At 41.1% G+C, this 18671-nt stretch overlaps 1 protein-coding gene across 18 annotated transcripts in view; it reads left to right on the top strand.

Annotated features, from left to right (window-relative positions):
• Positions 1-18671, top strand: part of dync1i1a (dynein cytoplasmic 1 intermediate chain 1a) — a 68409-nt gene that overhangs the window by 33240 nt on the left and 16498 nt on the right. For all 18 annotated transcript variants that reach the window (XM_084919739.1, XM_084919729.1, XM_084919727.1 and 15 more), the window contains 4 exons: positions 12998-13144; positions 15866-15979; positions 16139-16272; positions 16543-16687. In XM_084919739.1, coding sequence (XP_084775865.1) covers positions 12998-13144; positions 15866-15979; positions 16139-16272; positions 16543-16687 — 540 coding nt within the window. The remainder of the gene's footprint in view (positions 1-12997; positions 13145-15865; positions 15980-16138; positions 16273-16542; positions 16688-18671) is intronic.

The raw sequence follows: 18671 nt of genomic DNA, 5'->3' as shown, positions 1-18671 counted from the left end.
TAAAAACTTAAAGCAAAAGAAACAAACAGAGCAACGTAGTCCTTCATACCACACACTGTGTGCAAATATTTCAACATGAAGTCTAGTTCTGTAATGGATTTTTGAAGCACTCCATTCTTTTACTGCACCATAATTTATTCTGCTGCTCAAATTCATGCGGTTGTACGGACAGATTGCAGCTATGCATCTCGTAGCTCTGCGATTCTGTAGATTTTTCCATGTGGCTCTCGGACGTTGTCTGACTTTATTAACAGCGTGCGGTTTCTGAGCATGCTGATCTGCAAGTTGTCGGCACTGAGCAGTAGATGTTTGGGAACAGGGATATTTGTGTAAGCAGCAAATAAAATGCTATGTGTATTAAAAGGAGCAATAAAACTGTAAAAGTTAAAGTGAGTACAGTGACGGGAACACACTGAATAGCACTGAAAAACTGGGAAATTTCACTTTGCATCAGAAACAGACAAAAAACTTCTACAAACAGTGTTGACTTGTCCACACGGAGCGATTTGTTTTATCTGAGCCTTTACTGGAAAGCTGTGCATTACACAACATGATGCTGATGGAGAAAAGAAAACAACTGAGAGCAAATAAAAACATTAAAGTGCCCCCACCCACCAAATTTCACCACCACACCTCGTGTCTTACATGACATGTTCAAGGAAGGATGAACAGTGGCAGATTAAGTGGCGATAAAGTAAGAAAGAAACCATTTAACGTCAGCGTTTACTTCTCACGTCACTGTTGGATCCGGATAAAACAAAGGGGGAGAAAGTAGAAGAAAAGTCAGGGGACTGCTTGCTTTTCTCACTCGCTTTTTCTCTGCGGTGTCTTTTGCAAACAGAGTCGCTACTCTAGTTAGCTACGTGTCAGATGGCTTTTAATATGTGAGCATGCTCTGCTCTTTAACCCACCAAAACCACAGGGCCCAGCACCTCTTCCCCTTTCTTTCTCCGCTTTCTCGTTTTCTGGTCACCTTTCACCTCCCATCTTTAGCTAGAGTAACAGAGAGGCCACACTCTTGCAGTGCACACATGCTGTAGGTTGGGTTGGTGAACACTGCTGCTGTTGGCAGTCAGTGTTTGGCAACACTTAGCCGGTTTTTGTTTTTGCAGACAGAAGCTGCTGTCGTTTGATGAATGGATAGGCAGATGAATACTGTATATGTGTATGCCCGTGTTTGTATGTTTGCTGTACGCATGTGTAACGACCATGGTGTTTATGTGTGCGTGTGTGTGTGTAGGATACAAAAGAATGACAGGGCAGGCTGGTATTTGAGTGTTTGGGTTTGTGGTTGAGGCTGGATCCAGCAGGGGCTTTATTGTAAAAAGTAGTGGGTTATGGGAGGCTTCATATTTCAGATGGGGTTTCAGTGAGGTCAAGCTCATTGGCCACTTTATTAGGTACACCTGTGAACTCTAAGTAGCTCCGCCCTTAAGTGAACTATTAAAACAGCTTCTGTTTGTTTTTTGTTGTTGTTTGATGTCAGATTAAACTTTATTACTGAAATTGCTTTAGTTCATGTACAGTATGTCAACGTAAACACTTCTATAAACATTTTAAATGTAGTGGAATCTATTCTACCACCACACTCCGCTATGAACGTAAACATAAAGTTGAAATATATCTTTTCAGCATCCATGATCTTTTTCAACAAACACCAAAAGTGAAGCTTTGTAAAAGTGGAACTTGTGGTAATACACAGATAGCAATACATTTCATGGGTTATCTATTAAAGTGGATAATCATTGTTTTTTGATTTTAAAGGAATATGACGTTATAAAGTGTCAAAATACAATATTTCATGCTTTTCTTTTGGGCGGAATCTCAGTTCTTTTCAGTGCCGTTTTATTAGCATCAGGACAAATTAACACTACAGACTGGTGGCAGATTTATTTAGAAATATGCATAGTATCAGCTATGTGTTGCTAGAACAACTTTAATGCACTGGTTTTGGCATTGATTGAAGTCTCCAGTGCTCTGCTTGAGGGAAGAAGCACTATTCTTCCAAATGATAATCCCTCATTTACTGTTTTGATTAAGGTATGGAATAAAATTAGGCTGATCATGTTAATCTACAAAAAAAAAATCCTAAAAAAACAGTAATATTCCAGCAGCTGGGGCGCCAAAATAATACCAGAAAATAACTTTCACATGAAATACGGTTTCAGTAATGACAATACAGTTTGTTGCCCTAATTTTACATGGGATTTTGCCTTTTTCAAGTGCTTTTAAACATTAAATTAGGAACATTTTAATGTTATTAAACAATGAAATTACCTATAAACAAGGTCAATGAATCCAGCAATATGAATAATAATACTTCAATGTACAGAAATATACAGTTAACAGTTAGTTTAAATAATAAAGGATTGCATTCATATCGCGCTCTTTGAGACCCTCAACGCGTTTTACAATTCCACTTCCACAATTCCCCTCTGGCCATCACCAGTAGGTGGTGAAGTGTCTTGCCCAAGGACACAACGACCGAGAGTGTCCGAGCCAGGGCTCGAACCGGCAACCTTCTGATTACAAGGCGAATTGCCAACTCTTGAGCCACGATCGCCCTAAATAACAATAATAATAATTATTATTTGATGTAAAAAAAGTTTATAAGAATCATATATTTTTCCATAGCATTACATTTGAATTTAACAGTTCAATCTTTCAAATAACGGACAAATATTTGTGAAATTATGATACATTTGTGAATGTATTTTAACAATAATACATTTAAAAAACAAGAAAATTGTGTTTTATTACATTTACAGTGATTTTACGTTAATTTACATTTGAAATGTAAAATCAGAGTCTATGGTGTGTTAGTTAGAGCAGGGCCCAAGAGCAGACATAGGCAAGGAGACGTGACATGACTTAACAAAAGGCGAGCCTTTATTATGGCTGATGACAGAAGGCAAAAACAAAAGCTAAGACGAGTGCAGGCAAGACAACTAAACTGGAAAACAGACTAAGAAAAACCTACGAAACTGTGATAAAGCTATGAAACTTCAAGAACTAATTCTATGACTGTGACTATGAGAACTGTGACAACTATGACGAGACATAACTGGGAAGGTTACACAGACGACGCGACACAGACTGAATGAAACACAGAGACTAAATACAGGGAGTGCAGAATTATTAGGCAAGTTGTATTTTTGAGGAATAATTTTATTATTGAACAACAACCATGTTCTCAATGAACCCAAAAAACTCATTAATATCAAAGCTGAATGTTTTTGGAAGTAGTTTTTAGTTTGTTTTTAGTTTTAGCTATTTTAGGGGGATATCTGTGTGTGCAGGTGACTATTACTGTGCATAATTATTAGGCAACTTAACAAAAAACAAATATATACCCATTTCAATTATTTATTTTTACCAGTGAAACCAATATAACACCTCCACATTCACAAATATACATTTCTGACATTCAAAGACAAAACAAAAACAAATCAGCGACCAATATAGCCACCTTTCTTTGCAAGGACACTCAAAAGCCTGCCATCCATGGATTCTGTCAGTGTTTTGATCTGTTCACCATCAACATTGCGTGCAGCAGCAACCACAGCCTCCCAGACACTGTTCAGAGAGGTGTACTGTTTTCCCTCCTTGTAAATCTCACATTTGATGATGGACCACAGGTTCTCAATGGGGTTCACATCAGGTGAACAAGGTGGCCATGTCATTAGTTTTTCTTCTTTTATACCCTTTCTTGCCAGCCACGCTGTGGAGTACTTGGATGCGTGTGATGGAGCATTGTCCTGCATGAAAATCATGTTTTTCTTGAAGGATGCAGACTTCTTCCTGTACCACTGCTTGAAGAAGGTGTCTTCCAGAAACTGGCAGTAGGACTGGGAGTTGAGCTTGACTCCATCCTCAACCCGAAAAGGCCCCACAAGCTCATCTTTGATGATACCAGCCCAAACCAGTACTCCACCTCCACCTTGCTGGCGTCTGAGTCAGACTGGAGCTCTCTGCCCTTTACCAATCCAGCCACGGGCCCATCCATCTGGCCCATCAAGACTCACTCTCATTTCATCAGTCCATAAAACCTTAGAAAAATCAGTCTTGAGATATTTCAGCTTGTGTGTCTTGTTCAGTGGTGGTCGTCTTTCAGCCTTTCTTACCTTGGCCATGTCTCTGAGTATTGCACACCTTGTGCTTTTGGGCACTCCAGTGATGTTGCAGCTCTGAAATATGGCCAAACTGGTGACAAGTGGCATGTTGGCAGCTGCACGCTTGACTTTTCTCAGTTCATGGGCAGTTATTTTGCGCCTTGGTTTTTCCACACGCTTCTTGCGACCCTGTTGACTATTTTGAATGAAACGCTTGATTGTTCGATGATCACGCTTCAGAAGCTTTGCAATTTTGAGACTGCTGCATCCCTCTGCAAGATATCTCACTATTTTTGACTTTTCTGAGCCTGTCAAGTCCTTCTTTTGACCCATTTTGCCAAAGGAAAGGAAGTTGCCTAATAATTATGCACACCTGATATAGGGTGTTGATGTCATTAGACCACACCCCTTCTCATTACAGAGATGCACATCACCTAATATGCTTAATTGGTAGTAGGCTTTCGAGCCTATACAGCTTGGAGTAAGACAACATGCATGAAGAGGATGATGTGGACAAAATACTCATTTGCCTAATAATTCTGCACTCCCTGTACACATAAGGGATGATCAAGGGACGTGGCCACACATGGGAGCACAGCTGACACACATGAACCTAATGACAGGACAGGGGAAGTGAAACTAAATACAATGAACAAAGAACAGAGGACTCTTTCAAAATAAAACAGGAAACATGATGAGACAGACCAAACAACATGGGTTGACAACATGAGACATGGAACACAAAGGGTAAACAAGACTAAGATCCAGGGGAAGGGGAAATGAGGAGATCCAATAAACAGAACTAAGGCTGAACAACTTAGGGGTGTAAGAGAGCTAGACGAGCTTAACCCAAACAACAAATGACAAAACACAAAGACTCAAGTTCTAACTGATAACGCAAAAACAACTTAACATTTCCCCATACTAAACAGAAATACACAATATATAATGAACTCAAAATGCTGGGTCACAGACCCAGCCATGACAGTCCAGTCCTGATTCGTTGTTGGTCTCTGTTCTTGATGTGCTGGTGTTGTGAAGGATACTTCCCAGTTTGATTCTGGGAGGAGTCTTAGTGTCACATTGGGCAATGCACTCAGGGAACCATGCACAAATATTTTTGGCAGTGTGCAGCAATGCTGTAATATTGCATTCTAATGAAATACTTGTATGTGTAATAAACAGATGTCACAGGAATGTCAAGGATTTGTTTTCATTTTCTGTTTCTTCTTGCTTTGCTGCTGCGTGACCGCTTTTTTAACTCTTCTATCACAGCTATTCACAGCTTCCTTGGTTCTTAAGTACACCTTTATTTTTTGAATGTATTTATCTAGTGCCGCTTACTGTTTTTCCAAGCACTTTTTCCAATAAAGAATAATTTAACTGTGGTACTAACTAGCTGTGCTATTGTTTCGCTTTTTCATGATTTTAACATGAAACTGAATTTTTTCTGATGTTTTAAAACCCTGTTTACAGAAAGAGACTGTGGAAATTGGGAAATGAAACAAATGAATAAATATTAACTCTTGTTTTTATAATTGTCAAAACCCGAAGTCACAGTGAAAAACAAAGTCTGACATTTTACACTTTGTCCCAGTTCTTTGGAAGTGTGGTTTTTGTCGTTTGTTCTGGTTTGTGTTTTTCAGCACACAATATGCTGAAAAACACAAGTCATCAAGTTATCAAGTTATCAAACTCTGCTTTGGTCAAGAAAGTGAATAAACTGTATATGAAACGAAACAGCGTAGTGGGGATCGGTTAACGTAGTTTCATGACCTCACTTTAGGAGCCACTGATCTATGTAGCTCCTCAGGAAAGGGTCCGCCTCTTCTGGGGATTCTGGTACCAGTGTGCTCTCCCCTCACGACGCCTGTCCCAGCAGTTGGACCCTTCATCACCCCTTCCCAGTTGGGTCCAATCTTGTAACTTCACACCAGCCTCTCAAGTGGGCAAAGTCATACCACATTAAAGAGACCGTTTGACTTAAAGCCTCTGCTGAACCCCCCCAAACCACGAGACTCCCTGTAACAACCCCTGCCGCTACTGTCATATCCCATTGCACTCAGTCATATTTTTATTAATATCTCGCTGCCTAGCGTTCGTTCTTGAGTCTCTGGCACTTCCAGAAAGGTTGGGTAAGAGAAGTGGGGGAGGCAAAGAGGAGAGAAGGAGGGAGGGCAAGGGTAGAGGGAGTAGGAATGAGAGGAATATGTAACAGCATTATTCATTGTCTTTGAGTGAGTTTGAACCCATGTGCAGCTATACTGGTGAACAAAATTGCTCAGAAGGCTTAGCAGACAGTGTGCCAGTATTTGACATCGACCGACCAACAGTGTCTGTGTGGAGAGTTTAAAAGTTTTTCCCAGTGTGATTACATGTCAGTAGATGGAGTTTCATCTCTCAGAAAGTAAGTGTTGAATTTTATGGAAAATTTGTTTATCCTGTACCACTTTAACGGCATCGATTAGAACTTAATCCTTTCAGCCGTTCTCATAAATACCTTAAAAAAAACCTCAGATGTCAACATCAATAAACATTACACCAGCATTGGCCAAGTGAATATAGGAGCCTAGCAAACAAACAAGATATGGAAAATAAAGGAAAACCAGCTCTAGCAGGCAAAGAAAGGCCTGTTTGTGTTCCCAGAGCCGCCTCCTGATGCTTTCGCTCAATTCTTTGCCTGATGAAATGGAGACTCTGGCTTGGTATTCCTCTCTCCCTGCCAGAAACCACAGAGTGACAAAATCTGTGGGGTGTCATAAACGAGTGAAGCCAGGGGGAGAAAGGGAGGAGAAAGGTGGTTGCGAAGCCGGGATGCAACCAAAGACAGTCGGATCCATCTGGTCCTGATAAGGCAGAGTGGAAAACAGATGAGTGTGGTGAGGCAGATGGTGGGTTGGGGGGGGAGTGGGATGAGGCTAGAGAGTGGATCTGTTTGGGAGGATATACTGCCTAGCGTGCCATATCAGGCCCCCTCCCCGTTTCTCCTCAACCTAGCGCTCTCACTTCATTCCTGCCTACCCGAGTGGACTTGAGCAACAGTTTGTTGCCTGAGGAAAGAACAAAAGAGAGGCGGAGGCAACAAAAGAAAGACTGTTTGCCCCTCTGTAGCTTTCTTTCTTCTTATGTCATTCCTTTACACATCTCTAATCCCTTGCTGGGTGCCATCTTTCATCACGGTGTACCCTGTGTGTATTATCCTATACAGAACACTTCCTATTGATACAATAAAGGCTGCCAGAAACACTTAGCCTTGGGAGACTGTGTGTGATATGGTAGATGATACATGTGTGCAGAACCTGCCTGAAGAAAGAAATGAAACCTGCTGTTCTTACTGCCACAGTATCTCCCTGTAAAACTTCCCCACTTTATCTCAAGCATAATATAATGTACCAAAGTGACTTTTGCTGCTGTCTTTTCTTCCGGGAGACATAACTCCCTAAATCCTGTCCATCTGGATTAGCACGAGATGACGCAGAAGGTGTCTGACCTGCTCTGCATGTGAGATGAAAACCACCCAAAGAGCCACTCTGCATTTGGAAATGAAATGTCAGGCTTTGAAGCAACAGCAGTGATATGGAGATGCAGTCCCACTGCTTCTATAAAAAACATAGAAGACATGAACTGCATTTATATTAGATTTAAAGAAAAAAATATCTCTCTTTATCTATCTCTCGATCTATCTAGATAGCTAGATAGACTGCCTAATGGGAAGGCAACAGTAATTCAGATAACCGCCTGCTACAACCAGGGTATGCAGAAGACCATCTCGAACAGCTTCAACTCTTCTACGAAGGCTTTTCACAAGGTTTAGGAGTGTTTATGGGAATTTTTGACTGTTATAGAAGTGCATTTGTGGGGTCAGATACTGATGTTGGACGAGAAGGTCTGGCTCGCAGTCTCTGCTCTAATGTGTTCTATTGGGTTGAGGTCACGACTCTGTGCAGGCCAGTCAAGTTCTTCCACACAAAACTCACTCATTCACGTCTTTATGTACCTTCGGGGACATTCCCAAACCGTTCTCACAAAGTTGGAACATGAAGTTGTCCAAAATGTCTGGATTATCTGAAGCATTAAGAGTTCCTTTCACTGGAACTAAGGGGCTGAGCCCAAATCTCCAAAAATAACCCCACACCATAATCTCCTCTTCACCAAACTTCAAACTTCAGACAGTGCAGTCAGAAAAGTACTGTTCTCTGGCAACCTCCAAACCCAGACCCATCCATTGGATTGCCAGACAAAGAAGCGTGACTCATCGCTCTAGCAAGAACATCTTCCCTACTCTAGAGTCCCGTGATGTTGTGCTTTACATCAGCGTACCCCAACCCCCGGGCCTCGGACCGGTACCGGTACGTGAGAGTTGAGGCTCAGGTGTGAAATGTATGGTTTTCAGGGTTTTTATCGGTTTTCAGCGTTATTTTGTTATCGTTTTTGTCGTTAACTCGGTTTTCCTGGGTCTTTTCACGTGTGTTATGAATAAATCTTCTTTTTTTCGGTACCGGTACTAGTTTTATTTTGTTGTATTTATCCGCGACAACCTTAAAGGCCGGTCCATGAAAATATTGTCGGGCATAAACCGGTCCGTGGCGCAAAAAAGGTTGGGGACCGCTGCTTTACATCACTGCATCCAACGCTTTACATTGTGCTTGGTTTGGATGCAGCTGCATGGCCATAAAACTCTCTGTGCCATGAAGCTCTCTGTGCACTGTTCTTGAGCTAATCTGAAGGCCAGATGAAGTTTGGAGATCTGTAGCGACCGAATCTGCAGAAGGATGGTGACTTCTGACCATTATGTGGCTCAGCGTCCGCTGAACACGGTCCTTGATTTTATGTGGCCTACCACCATGTGGCCGGCGTTCACAATCACTTCCACTTTGTTATAATAACACTAACAGTTGACTGTGGAATATTTAGTAATGAGGAAATTTCACAACTGGACTTGCACAGGTGGCATCCTATCACGGTACCATGCTGGAATTCACTGAGCTCATTCATTCACAAATGTTTATAGAAGCAGTCTGCATGCCTAGGTGCTTGACTTTATACACCTGTGGCCAAAGAAGTGATTGGAACACCTGAATTCAATGATTTAGATTGTGTGAGTGAATATTTATGATAATAAAATGTAGCTAGACACTTCTAGTTTCATTGTTTGTCTTTGGTTTCCTGTGGCAAATGACTTCCATCACTCACTCATGTTGCTTGGTCGAGCAGTTCAGAAGCTGCAACCTACAGACTTCCAGTTCTGCACAGCCACATTTTGAACAGACGCAATCACTCACAGAAATTCTGTGACTGTATCCGCATAGCTGTCCTCTTTTCAAAACAGTAACTTGATATTTGCATGCATGTGACACCATTTGGTGACATCTGTAAATTGTCCCTACAAACCATTACACGAGTTACACTCTCCCAGAACGAGCTCTAAGTTTCCCAAAACTTGAGACCGTTAATGCAGTACTAGATTGATACGTCCGCTTTTATGCAGTCATGTTTAAACACTGAAATATTTTCCTTTAACATATGCAAAACACATGTTTTGAGTCTCGATGGCAAAGATTCAAAAAAATGAATAAAAAGTAGACAGAATTACAGAAAGATTACAGAAATCCAGCCAAAACATAACCATGCTTCCCATAATTCAAATATATAAAGTCAGACATTAATTTCCTCCGACTTTGAAATCGAGATTCCATCAACGAGTTCACATTTAGCTTAAATCATAAACTTGCTTATACTGTAGCACGCAGCAAATTGATCTTATTTCAACGCCTAATTACATGCAGTAGATTTAAAACGGATACAAGTTTCAAACTTGTGCTGATGTGACATTTGATTAGCAGAATTTAGGGAGAACGACTTTAATCTTAAGCCCAAGTTGCTGCTGGCAGCCGCCTCATAGTGCGTTACTGGGACAAAGCGGGGCTAATTTTCAGTAGCTCTTTCACTAAGCCTGACAGCACATGAGGGGAATGATGGCATAACCTGTGGTTTCTCAAAGAGGGGATTCAGAGTTTAGTCGGGAATTTTCCTCTTAAGATGGGAACACTGATAGGGCTTACGATTGAAAGTAACATATGGATCAAATAGAGGAGTTCCTTGATTTGATTTAGTTTCTCTTTGTCATTACTCATGTGGGGTAGAGATGTTTATTTAGGGTGTTGACGGCACTGATGTTTTACGTTTGTGTCTGTATATTCTTGTGGAATTACATGTTAATTTTTTAATTTTTGTTGGCGGAAATAATAAAAGAAGCTTTGGTCTTTACTAGAAAGATGTGAATTTAATGAGATTGCTTATATTTTAATCCACCTTGACAAAGATACTAAAACCTCAGATGAGCAATGCTTTTATGAGGCAGGTTAGCTGTTCCCCCTGCTTGCGCTCAAACTGTCAAACCTTTCTTCATAGAAGAAGAAATCAGATCCAAGAGTTCTTACATTGTTTGGAGTTTTGAGACAGATGGTTGTGGGGGTGGAACCATGTGCATGTTAAGCGGATGTGTGTGGGTTTGTGTGCGGAGATGACAAAGGGTGCAGGACTATGGTTTATTAGCCCACTGATGGAGTCTGATGGAGGGGGAACAGACCTCAAACAGCAGCCTGTGAGACGACCACAGAGGGTAAAGGTCACCGAGAAACTCTGGGTCATTAGAGTGATCACAGCCAAGAAACAAACCTCCGCGTGCTTGAGAATAGCTGCCTTTTCAGCACAAAAACATAATTCCAGACATTTTTTTCTCTTTTTTGATGATTTGTTAACACACAAGCACATGATTGTATATTGCTTAATCCAGCGTGTAACATGTCATACAGTGCACCAGTGATCTTTTATTAATCAGGCAGCTTTAGATGTTCCTGGACGAGCTGTCAAGTCTTGCTTAGTAATTCATGCTAATAAGCCTCTAGCCTCGATCCCCTTTTTGTCGGACTGTGTAAATAAACTTTTCAGATCGAGCCTTCATGCCAGCTGACAAGCACCTTTAGTTTTTACCACCAGAGTTTCGTTTATTTTGAGTCTAGACATCTGAAGTGACTCCCGAGCCGTGCCGCTGGAAGCCGTGACTCCTCAGAAGTAACAGAAAAGAGAAATAAAAGAGCGTGAAGTGTTTTCTTTGCCTTTGGTTTGTTTTCCAGTCTCCTTTCAAAATGAACTGGGGTTTGGAGTTGGCTGCTTCGCACATGGTGTGGTGGAAGGGATGGGGAGAGAGGGAGAAGTAAAAAAAGAAGTGAAAAATAAGCACATTTTACTACTGCAGACGTAGTGGGATCTTTCTACGCTATAAACAAAATACATTCAATTAGTGTTTTTCACTATGATACCTTTACTACTGTATATTTACTTGGCACATGGAGTCTATGACATGCCTCTCTCATCATTTTTCTATTATCAGAAATTTTAATTTGTAAAAAAAATCAAACATGTAGAGACTTAAGAGTTATAATGAGAGTCCAAGGTACAAACCAGGTATAACCATCATGGTTAATGCACCTTTATCTAGATTCAAGTCAGCAATATAAGATAAGGAACAGTTAGCGTACTTTGTTGTTTTTTTTTACCACTTATAGACGTTATTTTTGCTGCTACAACCTGGCAGATGTTCACGATAGTCATAAATAGGTATAAATAAAGCCAAAACTCCTGCAGGCTGAGCCAGCCTAACTGACATTATGAGTACTTTCTATTGTTTAGCATTTACCTTTATCCCATAATTACTGCTTGTGGCCACGGTGGCTGCTGTTTAGCTAAACTTAACATAGTTTCGCTTGAAGCAGTTGTCACCTTTTTAAGGCATTATAACAGTCTCTGTTGTACAAACTTGGGTTAGAAATTTCGGCCTTATATTGTTCTCGGTTGAACAATACCCAACAAATTCCTTTGTGGTTTATTTTTTTAGGGATTATTGATATTATTAATATGATCATTATAAATTAAACTGTGTTGTAGATGTATCCTAGGTCGTGCCTTGTTAACGCAGTGATGAGTTTTGGAGGATTCTGATAGAGTTTTGTCTCCACGCAGTCTATGAGCTGCTGTTTCAACAGCAAAACATCTGACATACAGTTTTCATGAACACTAAAACTGTCACCAGCGCTCCTTCCTACAAATCTACGATTGCATGAGGCAACGATCCATTTGCGAAATGCACCCTCCATGTTGTTCTAGCTTTACTGTTTTTAGTTGTGATTTGTGTTTGTGAGCTTTGCTCTGTTGGCTCTGTCGTGCCTGTGAATTATTTCCCTCTCAACAGGACTATGCTTTTTTTTACTGGTTCTGATGAATCTGTCAGTGAATCACACCAGTTAACCTCCTGTAGCGCTATGCTGCAGGATGCTGAAATAATTTTCCCATAACTCAGAAGCGCAGATGCTTCAGTGGCTCTGGGTCAGGGGGAGCTAGCTGTTGCACGCAGAAGCCCTTATGGGATGCGCACCGAAGAGGAACCAAAACTCAATAAACACAGCGTCGGGGGGGGGGGGGGTAGTTCAAGGGTGCGCTTGTCATGACGGAGCCTACGGTGAGCGCTCCAGTGGCTGCTGGGGTTTTGATGCTGTAATGTGAAACGGCTGGGGAGGGAAGGAGGACCACAATTCCCTCTTTGTCTGGTCTCCACCCCAGCGTCACCCCATTCTCGTCTCCTCGGCGGACCTTCACAGTGCCCACACTCGTCATCTGTGTCCCCACGTATGCCACCCATCACGATGTCTTGATTGCTCGCACTTACTCGCACCCAGTCAAGTGTTACCATTTTGAGTTCATATCTTTTCCTCTGGGCTTTTCTACCATCTGCATTCAGTTCATAATAATGTCAGTTACATAAAATAACACCAGCATTGAATCTGAGTAATGCGTCCTAATTCTCCTCTCTCGTTTTCTCTCCTTAGTCTCCGGTGGTGTCTGTGGGCTTTGCCAGGTTTCATCCCAACCTGGTGGTGGGGGGGACGTACTCAGGACAGATAGTCCTGTGGGATAATCGCAGTCATCGCCGGACCCCTGTCCAGAGGACCCCTCTGTCTGCTGCTGCACACACTGTAAGGATGATTTAAACTGTCAGTATGATACATTTATCATACAGTATGTAAAGGTTTATCTCTGCTTTACAATTAGAATTGTGATATTAACAGCAATAACGTCTGCAGGAGATTACACAGTAAGGAAAGTAATAAATAGTTTTCCTGCGATGACACATCATTATTAAAACCTGGAAGGCAGAACAAGGCTTTCCTTCAGGCTTTCAGACCAAAATTAGTGCCACCGTGTGCAGTGGATTTATGTTTTTTTGTGTAGCGGCCTTCAGATGGGGTCAAGTTGGCAATTACATGCAATCTGTGATAAATCAGCAAGCATCGCAGATCTGCTGCCATGTGCATTCATAATCTTTTCCCCGAGTATGATGATCCTGACACAAACAGCTAAGAGTGATAAGCTAGGTCGTTTTAGCTAATTAGCACTCACTATTGCTTTGTAAACTGTGATCTTCTTGTTCTTCACCTCCTAAATGAAAGACCTGAGATCCAAATTACATATAGCTGTCTGTTAAAAGTGTATTATTGTACACTCTTATCCTGACGGCAGTGCAACAAAGAGCATTGACAACAAGAAACTGCTAAAATGGATCTCCAGCAGGGACGTAATTGTTCTCTAGTGATTAAAATATTGCAGTGGATTCTGTATGTGGATCAAAAGTGCCCAATTTCCATTAATCTTCTTTTGAGAGGTCATTTAAATGTTCTTTGATTGAAAATTAATTTTAGTGGAGGGTTGTTGGAACAGTGTTTTGCTCTTCAGAGCTCTGTGTGAGTCACGTGACTGAAAACTAAATTGTTAATTTGGTTAAAAGTGTTGAAATACACTTAGGCCAACATGGGGGAAAAAAGCAGATAAACACTGTTTTAATCCAAAAATTCAGACGTATGAATATGATAAAAAGATTTTGATTGCACCAATTACACTGAATGATTTTTACATGATAATCTGTATTCTAGGGCCTGTCTGCACAGTCGTACTCAAGACATAACTGAAAGAGCAGCTCAGTTCAGCTATAGCAAATTACTGTTGAATATAAACTAACGATATCTTAAGAACCCAGCTTGTTTATAATCACAGCTACAGTAGACACACACATTGTTACATGCCATCCATACTGTAGCTTTAAAGGGGCTGCGGGCTCTAATAATGAGGCTGCCACTCTCCCGTTAGTGGGTACAGCATGCTAGCATGGTGCTGATTGCTGAATGGATTCTTTGTGCGACCTGGCGCACAAATCAATTACTGCTCAGTAATGATATAATGGCTTCACACACTCGTGGATTTGAACAGCAGCACATGTCTGAAACGTAGGGTGATTTAAAAGGACGAATGCACACTGGCATGTGAGCTGTCTGCATCTCTTGGCCCCAAAAAGCATCTAATGACATCATGTGCTAAAGGGGAAAAAACATGTGATCGTTACAGGACAATGTTTATTCGTTTCATAAATAGTGGAATATCACAATTCATGACATAGTGATGCTGCTGACAGCCTGCCACAATTAGGACTGTTTCAGCTATTTATTGTACAAGAGAAATTGTTATGCTTCAGTTCAAAGTAGGGCTGCCACAAACGATTATTTTGATAGTCGACTAGTCACCGATTATTTTTGCGATTAGTCGACTAATCAGATCATCATCCATTGGACGTAAAAGTACAGCTTATTGCACCAGCATGCATCTGCTTTTATATAACTATCATTAGCTTACATCTTTAAGTGTTTAAGGTATGTGCTAACTAAAAATAAAGACAAGATGATAGTTTGTTAAATTTTAATGAAATTTGCAGATTGTTTCGGTGAAGTTTAATAAACTCCTTGCTATCTAAAATATAACAGGACACCGGAGTATATTCTCGAGCATCTCACACTTCTGATAATCAGTTGTCTGCTTGACGTTTATTCAGCTGTGTAAAAACTATAACTTTAATCTCAGCCAAACCGATTTACTCAGGAACAAATAAAATATTAAAGAAGCCAAACAATAACATTTTTAAGTTATCTAAATGACTTATATATCATGTTTAACCTGAGTAGCGAAAGACGGCGGTGGGTTTGAAAACGATTTGCCGGGCTCTAGTGAGCCTTGCCCCCGGCTAGCTATCGAGCTAGTGGGTAACAGACGTCTCCGAAAACGTCGGAGCGCTTTTGAAAATATGTGGTGTCTTGATAAACTGAGCAGATATTTGAGGTTTACACAGCTACATTCTCGCCTGAAAATATGTTAAACGTTTATTTTGTGACCCAGAAAGAATAATAACAGTAATATTAAAACTAACTAGCCGTTGTTGGAAACTGAGCTGGGCCGCGCTATGAATTCTGGGACAGAGCTACTTCTTCTTCGGGGTTTAACGGCAGCTGGCATCCTTGTACATGCAGTGCTGCCATCTTCTGTTTCAGTCCGTTATTACACTCTTAAATCCTACTACTTATCCCTGCGTCTTTTGGGATCTTACAAAGCTTCAAACGACGCGTCGACTATTAAATCAGTCGTCGACGATTTTGATAGACGACGTAATCGTGACTAGTCGACTACTCGTGGCAGCCCTAGTTCAAAGAGGCTAATAATTAAGAACTATAATGTGATCACAATGTATTATCCTAAAGGATGTTGTTGTAATTATACTACAGTTGATAACAGCTTTTTTTGTATTGCGCACGGGTAAATCTTCACCCAAATCCATTTGTTTGTCTCTGCGTATGATCGTGTGTGTGTTTGTCTAGCACCCAGTGTACTGCGTGAATGTGGTCGGCACACAGAACGCCAACAACCTGATCACCGTGTCCACAGATGGCAGGATGTGCTCCTGGAGTCTGGACATGCTCTCCCAGCCTCAGGTACACAAAACTCTTACCGCACATCAGTGAAGCAGTCCACACAACCTGCCAGCAGCATTTAAAAAAAAGAAACAAGGACTTTTTTTCACTCGCTAATGCTGTTTTTTTGTCGTAAAAATGCAGGTTTATGCTATATCCACTCTAATATAATGTGTGTAGGAGACCATGGAACTGGTGTACAATAAATCCAAACCCGTGGCAGTGACATGCATGGCCTTCCCCACGGGAGACGTTAACAACTATGTGGTCGGGAGCGAGGAGGGCACTGTGTACACTGCATCCAGACATGGCAGGTTGGTTAATGAAACATGTATTCTAAAACACAGATATGCATTAAAGTTCACCAAAAGTCTGCTGAATATGAAACAGTGCTCATATAATTTACAATTATAGAATATTAGAATTATAACATTACCAAAGTTTAAGAGGATGATTGTCCCTAAATTAGATTACATTTAAGTAACTTAAAATGTGATTACAAATGAAGTTCTCCCTCTTTTGGAGGGAATTTTGGGCTAATGGTCTCAGTTCCAGATGTTACCTTGTGCATTTTCCCTCTCCAGTAAGGCAGGTATCTGTGAGATGTTCGAGGGCCACCAGGGGCCCGTCACAGGCATCAGCTGTCACAGCGCGGTGGGCACCGTCGACTTTTCCCACCTCTTTATCACATCCTCGTTCGACTGGACCGTCAAACTCTGGAGCACCAAGGTACAATGTGGGAGGTGTGTGTTAGTGTGTGTGTGTGTGTGTGAGGGAGAGAGAGAGAGGGGATGTGGAGAAAGAAAGGTTGTGCGGGGGGTTGATTGTGACCTCCAAGAGGTTTTTAAGCAGATCCTGAGAGGGAGAGAGAATGAACTAGTGAAGAGAGAAGGTTGAGTAGAGAAGGTCTCGTACAACTTGTGTGTCTCTCTACATATATGTCTGAATAAGCTGTTATTGTGCGTATATGGGTACTCTGTGTGTGTGCGTTTGTAGGGAAAGTATTCACTGCTAACTACAGACTGTATATAAGGATGGTTTTAGCCTCCAGAGCTAATAACATAGAAAATCTGCAGTCTATGAGCTCACTTCATTTATAACTTCATTTATGAGTTTATGTTCTAATTTGTACTTTTAGCTCTTATGTTAATATAACATAGTGTTGATTTGGTAAATTATGCCCCCGATGTAGAGTCAAAATGTGTGATAAATTGGGATACGTTTTAGGAAGACCTACTTTGTGATACTGTACGATCGTGTATTATCACTGTGTCTCAGACAGAGCCACCACTCGCTGTTCACCTCCAGCTTCAAAACATCAAATTGGGGATGATCAAAGTGTTCAGGTCAAACAAGAAGCAGCCTCTGGAGGCGAAACATGATCCCAACACAGAAGTGGAAAAAATTGCAGTTCCTTTAGGTGCCACTCGAGGCGTGCTCCAAAAGGGACTCCATTCCCATAGATTTCACATTTAAGATATAGAGACTCGACCTGAGTAATGGAGTTTGTGTAACTGAGTACATCTCCATTGATATGACTACTGCCTACCACGGTGAGTCTTGGAACCAGACCTTTTCACTGTGTCTGTGCACTGTTGATGAGTTTTGGATTATCTGATGGATGTTCTATGATACAGCAAATCAAAATGAATTTATGCATCTGTTTTGTTGAGTAAAATGATCTGCTTTAATTAGGCTAATACAAAGCAATAATTAGCTTATAGACAATTTGCTGCTCTGAACCATTCAGGTGTTAATACAGTGTTACAATCTTCAACTGGTGTATATCTCACCCCAAGCCCACCCAAGAGCTACATCTCTACAGTTGAGACCAAAGTGAATATGTTTGGTATTAAAACCAAACATAGCATATCAGCACAAACATCTCATACCAACAGTCAAGGACGGTGGTGGAGGCATGATTTAGGCTGGGCACCTTGCAGTCATTCATTCGACCATGAAGTCCTTTGTGTACCAAAGTATTCTAGAGTCAAATATGAGGCCGTCTGTCTGACAGTACTGCAGCTACACCAAAATCAAGGTATTGCAATGGCCCAAAGTCCAGATGTCCACCTGATTGAATCCTATGGGCTCAAAATGTGGTCATAAATATTTTGTACTTGTAAAAAAGATTTGTATGTGTAAAAAAGAATTTGTGTGTGCGTAAAAAAGATTTGTGTGTGGACTTAGCCCAAAAAAAACCCTGCAAGTTACAAGTACGAATTTTGACCCTATTTTTCTTCCTTTCATCTGATTGGTCGATGTCATGTCAATCACAAATGTAACAATCCAATCAGAGAACAGATGGGTTTGGCTGTCGGAGGGGCGCTTTTTTGAACTGCAGGTCCTTGAAGGGTAATACAGTTTGAAGCTGGAGGATCTCTATATAAATATCCGATAGCAGCTAGGTCCCCTAACTTTCAGCAGCTGTTAAAAGGATAAAGTTGTGCTATATCAGTGGTTAGAAATACCATTATTACTTTAGGATTAGTTTAACACAAAGTCAGGGCTGACCTGGGACCATTGCTGTGAGTCACAGTGCGCAGCATAAAAGTCCTTTCACATCGGACGCAGGATGTGCTGCTAATGCTAACTGCTAACTAAAAGCAAAGGATCCAGAATTTGTTACGCTGGCTGCTGGGCTCTGTGGGTTTTTGCAGCAGCTCTACCTGTACTAGATGCACCTGCTCCTTGTCTTTTCTATCTCTGACTT

This window comes from Perissodus microlepis, chromosome 22, assembly GCF_051167445.1.
Source record: "Perissodus microlepis isolate ML-2025 ecotype Zambia chromosome 22, ASM5116744v1, whole genome shotgun sequence".
Classification (NCBI taxonomy): domain Eukaryota; kingdom Metazoa; phylum Chordata; class Actinopteri; order Cichliformes; family Cichlidae; genus Perissodus; species Perissodus microlepis.
This window is presented reverse-complemented; position numbering and strand designations above follow the sequence as displayed.